The sequence below is a fragment of the Fukomys damarensis genome, unplaced genomic scaffold (genome assembly GCF_012274545.1).
Source record: "Fukomys damarensis isolate Sample0158 unplaced genomic scaffold, DMR_v1.0_HiC HiC_scaffold_20, whole genome shotgun sequence".
Taxonomy (NCBI): Eukaryota; Metazoa; Chordata; class Mammalia; order Rodentia; family Bathyergidae; genus Fukomys; species Fukomys damarensis.
The window spans coordinates 20,934,518-20,940,517 of record NW_022900932.1 but is presented as its reverse complement, the minus strand read 5'-3'; the positions used below and the strand labels follow the sequence as shown (position 1 = coordinate 20,940,517).

Here is a 6,000-nt window from a genome sequence, read left to right as displayed (position 1 = left end):
TTCTCGCTCATCATCTATTCCACAGTGTTCTGGGTGAGTGACCCCAGCAGGGCCTGAGGACGGGTGTGGAGTGGGATACGACCCTCGGTCGCCGCCATCTGGGACCGGGGCCGGTGACGACTTAGCCACTCTCCGGAGGACGCGGGGCGCGCGGCCTGCTCTCCCTGGGAAATCCTGGCGGTCCCTGCTCAGCTCGAATTTCACCTGTCTCGTCGGGAGGGCTCTGAGCCCAGTGCCCACCGAGTGCCACGTAGCTCACCTGTGTGCGGCTGGCGGGGGCGAGGTGGTCCCTGCTCGGGGACTGGCGGGCTGGGCAGGACGTGGTTATGGTGCTGGCCGCGCCCCCAACCCCTACAGGATATTTCTGTTTGCTTCCCTGCCAGCCTGCAACGAAGTGGCCTGGCTTTGTGATGGGGACATCCTGGTTCCGAGTCTAGTCCCGCTACTACTTGCCTGTGTCCTTGGGCAAGATGCTTCCCCTCTGTCTTGGTTTCTTCTTTGGTGGAAGAAGGATGCCCGTGCTTTCTCTGTAGGGTGGTGATTCCACTAGACCATGTCTCTGGCCACTCCTAGGTGTCCAGTTACTATTTCCGCTGTTGCTGGACTCTCCTCTCCTCCCACGTTGAGGAATGAGATGCTAGAAGTTGGAGCTGAATGAACTAAGCTTTGAATCCTACAGCTATCACTTTTTCACTGAATAATCTTGGGGAAGGTCTTTCGTGTCCTTGGGCTATGGTTTCCTCAATTGATTGTTTTTTTTGTTTTTGTTTTTGTTTTTTTTGGGGGAGGTACCGGGGATCGAACTCAGATCCTTGCGCTTGCAATGCAGGCGGTGGAGCCACTGAGCTAAATCCCCGGCCCTGGTTTCCTCAATTGAAAATGGAGATAATTATTTTCACCTTTTAGGGTGTAAGTGGAGATTAAATGATTAGGCCGAGTACAGTGCTTAGCATGGGGATTATCAAAGACCTCAAGAAGCTTGACCCGGTATTATGGGTGAGGAATCTGGACCCACGTGGTGTTTGTAAGCAGCCCCAAGAGTCTGCATTTCTATAAGGGCATTTTAGACTTTCTGGCCTTAGCCTAGGAATGAGGACATCTTTCTGCAGGCCAGCTCCACCCCTGTCCCTATGGAATAGCCCTCTGTGCCTGGTGTGCCACAAAGGTGGACTTCCAGAGTCTCCTAGGGTGTCACTTATACCCTATGTCCCCTGAAAAATACACTTTGTCCTGGTTTTCTCCTCGGCCCCTTGTTGGATCTCTTCTGGTATCTGGAGCTGCTGGATTTCCCAGGGTACTGCCCTCAGATGATCCCTTTGTGGGCATGACCCCAACTGGTGGTCAGGAAATCCTGATTTGCTGGGCTACTGATCCACTTAGCCAAGTCACACCCCTGTTTTGGGCCTCAGAACTGACTTTTCCACCTAGGAGACTCTTAGCTTCCAGTCCAATTCTCTGCCTCCAGGTAACGTGGAAGAGAGATGAGCAGTTGATCTGGGGGCTGGAGGGTGGGACAGGACCCCTGGTGGAGGCTGCAGGGAGGCCAAAGGTTATGCTGTATATGGGACTGGGATGGGTGCTGGATGCTATAACTCAGTGCTTCTCATGCAAAGTTGCATCTGAATCAGAGAGTTTGAAAAAAAAATACTACACGTTCCTGTGCCCTGTCATAAGTATTTATTCAAATTTACTTAAGCTCCCCAGGTAATTCTAGCGTGCAATCAGAATTGAAAACCGCTGCACTAGATGGTCTCATTGGTCCTTTTAGTTCCCAGGGATTCTTTGTCTGCCCTGACTAGCCTGCCGTGTCTTCTCTCAGGAGTCAGAGTTGAAAGGAAAGGCAACGTTTCTGGGTGGGCAGGAATGGGTTCCATTTCAGGCTTCACCCCTTCCATCGGAGTATAACCACTGGCTGCTCTCTTCACTTCCCCTCACCTCTATTTCCTCATCTGCAAAAAACAGTTACCCTGCCCTGCCCCTCACTGGTTTTTTTTTTAGGATTAAAAACAAAGCAAGAGAATGCATGAGAAGAGTTTAATACTTAGGTTAATTGTGAAGTTAAATCAAACCAAACTCGAATTTCCAAAACCTTGTGCTGTCCCTGCCTTGCAGGCCCCAGAGAAGCCCACCTCTTGGCCCTTGCTTTGCTTCTTTGAGGGCAGAGCAGGACTCAGAACTTGGAATCCTTCCTTTAATTTAGCCTTACTCCCATCCCTGGAAGCATTTCTGCTTAAACATCTCCCCACCCATGCCAAGAACTCAGCCAACGCTGTCAGGGAAGCTCCAGGTGCCATAGAGTAGCTGCAGGACAGAGACTCTGTGTGAGTTAAGTAGCTTGTTCTGGACCAGGTGTGCTGTTAACTGGAAACCATTTACAGGAAGGCCCTTTATAAAAAGCCCCTTTTATACACAGGCAAGAGGAGGGGTAGGGGCAAGGCTTACTTGCATTATAAGCCCAGAGTGCTCACACTTTCATCTTCGCCTTTGGGTTTGGAGGGGCTGTAAGATTTACCATAGCCAGGTACCTTCTCTAAGGCTTTACCTGCAGAATTGCTATTGTAGGGAATGGATACACAAAGTACACAATTTATTCACTTGCCATGCCCAGAGGGTCAGAGGACCCAGTTTCTTGTGATCCTTTCCGAGATAGCCTCTGCCAGGGAGGTCCTAGGCACAAACATGTATGTATAGCATATATTCTTTTTTTTTCGCTTAAGGTAGCACACTGTGCACACATATGTCCAGCCCCCTTTCCCTTAAACTCAAATCCTTGTAAAATTTGGAAATCTGCCAGGGCTGCCATTTCCAGTTTGTTGACTGCATAGCCTTCATTCTAGACTGTGCCAAAATTTACTTAACCTGGCTCGAGCTGGGGAATGCTGAAGTTGTTTCTGACCTTTTGCTACTGCGGGTGGCACAGTGGGTTTCGTTATGTCACTTTGCACATGTGTGCATGTCTGCAGATAAGTTGTGGTGGTGGAATTGTGGGGTTAAAGGCTGTATGAATATATAACTAATACAGGAATGCACCTGCGTGGTGTGTATGGCTCTGAGAGTTTTCAAAAAGGCAGTACAGTGCATAGCCAGCTCCCAGGTCACTCAGTGGAAACCAAAAGTCCTCCCCTGCACTCTTCAGTCCCCTCCCCTTCCCAGTGGGGACAATGTCATGGGAATATCCAGCAGCATAGAATCGCATTGCTTGTTTTTGCATAGGCATTGTATTTTTTAATTCTATTATGTGGTGCTGGGGTTGACCCCAGGGCCTCATGTATATTAGGCACATGTTCTGCCACTGAGCTACATCCCCAGTCCTAAAGTTTTGATGTTAAGTCACTCTGTATAGAGCTGTATAGAGGTAATATCAATTGTAATCTTTCTTTCTCTCTCCCTTCCTTTTTTTTTTTTTTTTTTTGACAGGGTCTCACTAAGCGCAGGGCTGAGGCCAGCCTTGGACTATGTTACCCAGACTGGCCTCAAACTTGCAGTGATTCTCCTGCCTCAGCCTCTTAAGTGCTGGGATTAAAAGCATACAGCACCATGCCTGACCAATTTAATATATTTCTCTTTTCTTTCTTTCTTTCTTTCTTTCTTTCTTTCTTTCTTTCTTTCTTTCTTTGCTTTCTTGCTTTCTGTCTACAGAGAATCAAACTTGGGCCCTTGAACTTTCAAGGCAGGTGGCTGAACCACTGAGCCAAACCCGGCCCTCTAATATATTTATTAACTTGATATAATTCTCAAGCTTCGGTTGATTTTTTTAAAGGAAATGTTCTACCACTACTACCTATGAGAAACCAGTACCTCTAATCACAGAGAGCAGATACCCATTAAAGTAATATAGTACAGGGAAGATGAGACAATGTTAGGATACCCAGCGAGATGTGGTTACAAGTTTTGTGATCCCAATGCTCACTCTGCTTAGAGACAAACTGGCACCAAGACGGACTCTCTCCTTCATGCCATTGGAGGGTCGGAAGGGAGTTGAACAAGGGAGTGAATAGGAATAATATGAATAAGACTTTAGGCAACCTGGCCGGGGCTTCCTGGTCTCCTCCTCCTGGCTGCAGTACTCCTGACTCCTTCCTGCCCATTCCTGAACTGTCTCTGTGAGGAACAGCTTGGGGGAGGACTCAGCCTCCTTTCCACCCATGGGTGAAGCGTTCTGACACACGTGTGCTCACACTGCTGGGCGCACACCTCTAATTTTAGCACTGTCCAGGGCATCCTAGAGATCCATTTACATAGCTACTTTTTCCTTCTGGCCTGTGTGTTCCTCGAGGTCAAGGTGTAGCTCATTTGTGTTTTTCTGATTGCTCAGGGAGGGCCTGTTGCAGGAGAGTGATGGAATCTTGGTGCAATCCAGCCCTGTGGTCAGGTTTGATGAGACCTTGAATTTGCACAGTGGACTAGGCTGATTGCAAAGCTAGTAACTCTTATTTATTTATTTATTTTGAGACAGGGTCTCACTGTGTAGTTCAGACTGCCCTGGAACTCACTATGTAGCCCAGGCTGGTCTCAAACTAGCAGCAACCCTCCTGCCTCAGCCTCCCTAGAGCTGGGATTACAGGCATGCACCACCACGCCCCACTGCAGAGCTAGTAACTCTTTAGAAAGCATGGAGTCCACGCTGTGCCAAAGGGGAAGGATTTCCAGTTAGATAAGGGAGTCAGGGCTGGAGTTCTTGACTAATCAGAAGAAAAAGGATCTGCTTAGTAGGGGTGGGGCAGGTAACCAATGCCAGAGAAGTACAAACTCTTTCTTATCTTCTCTGGAGGGACCTGGTTAGCAGAGCTTGGCTTTTGCATCTTTGTATTTCCTTATTGTTTAATGGTTCGAGTATGGACTCTGTACCGAGCTGCCTATGTTCAAATCCTGACTGTAGCACTCAGAGGCTAAGTGACTTGACTTCCATGAACTGCCCTTGCCTTATCTTTGGAATGGATATTAGGGCCCGCCTGCCAGTGACTCAGAAGGTTAAGTGGATTAATAAGTAAAGGGGCTCAGTGAAGTGCCTGGCACTTGCCAGTACTCACGGCTCACAAACCCTCCACTCCTTATGGCTCAGCCATTCTTCTGCCTTCCTCTCCACATCAGATGCTCAGGAGCCATAACTGGAGAATGAGAAGGGCCCTTAAAGATGCCTCAAGGAAGGCGAGCACTGGAAAATCCCAGCACTCTGTGAGGCTGAGGCAGGAGGATTGCAAGTTCCAGCCCAGGCTGGGCAACTTACTGACTTAGTGAGATTTTGTCTCAAAATAAAAATATAAATAAAGGGCTGGGGATGTAGCTCAGTGCAAAGGCCCTGGGTTCCATGCCCAGGACTTGGACACACATCTCTAATTGTAGCACTGCCTAGGGCATCCTAGAGATCCATTTACATAGTTACTTTTTCCTTCTGGCTTGTGTGCTCCTGGAGGTCAGGCTGCAGCTCATTTGGCTCGGCTTGGGGCTGGGCACATAGGTGATCAGGGAGGGCCTTTTTTTACCAAGAAGCAAGCAGAGGAGGTAGAGGGGGAGAGGCTGGACAGTTAGTGACAGATGGACACAGGGACTTAGGTCTCCTGGTGACTTCCCAACTATCCAGCTGTTCCTCTCAGGTGCAGGTTGAAAGTGGGAGGTGGCCTTTCTGAAAGGAGCCAGATGCCCAGCCTCCCAGTGCAGCTAGGTCACACCAGGCAGCAGAGATTGGGTTTGGTTTCTGGCAGACTTATTTTTGAAAATGAGCCTTATTATTTTTTGTAAAAATAATACATGCAATTGGTTTAAAAAGAATTCAAGCAGTTTAGGAAATCACAGTAAAGACAATAAAAGAACCTTCAATTCTACCACTGGGAGGAACCTCCGTTACTGGTTGGTAACGTCCATCTGGACATTGTACATACATGGAGAGATTTTATTTCTAACAGTTGTCCCCCCCGCCACTGCCTGTCTCACAAGCGCAAGGTCCCAAGTTTGATCCCTGGTAGTAAAAACAAACAAACAAACCAAACCATTATTTTAAAA

The 6,000-nt window shown here is 48.2% G+C and overlaps 1 protein-coding gene across 1 annotated transcript in view; it reads left to right on the top strand.

Annotated features, from left to right (window-relative positions):
* Tspan15 (tetraspanin 15) overlaps window positions 1–6,000 on the top strand; it is a gene marked incomplete at its 5' end in the record, with an annotated part of 38,263 nt that continues 32,263 nt past the window's right edge. Inside the window, one exon of the mRNA XM_010607971.3 lies at window positions 1–33. Coding sequence (XP_010606273.1) covers window positions 1–33 — 33 coding nt within the window. The remainder of the gene's footprint in view (window positions 34–6,000) is intronic.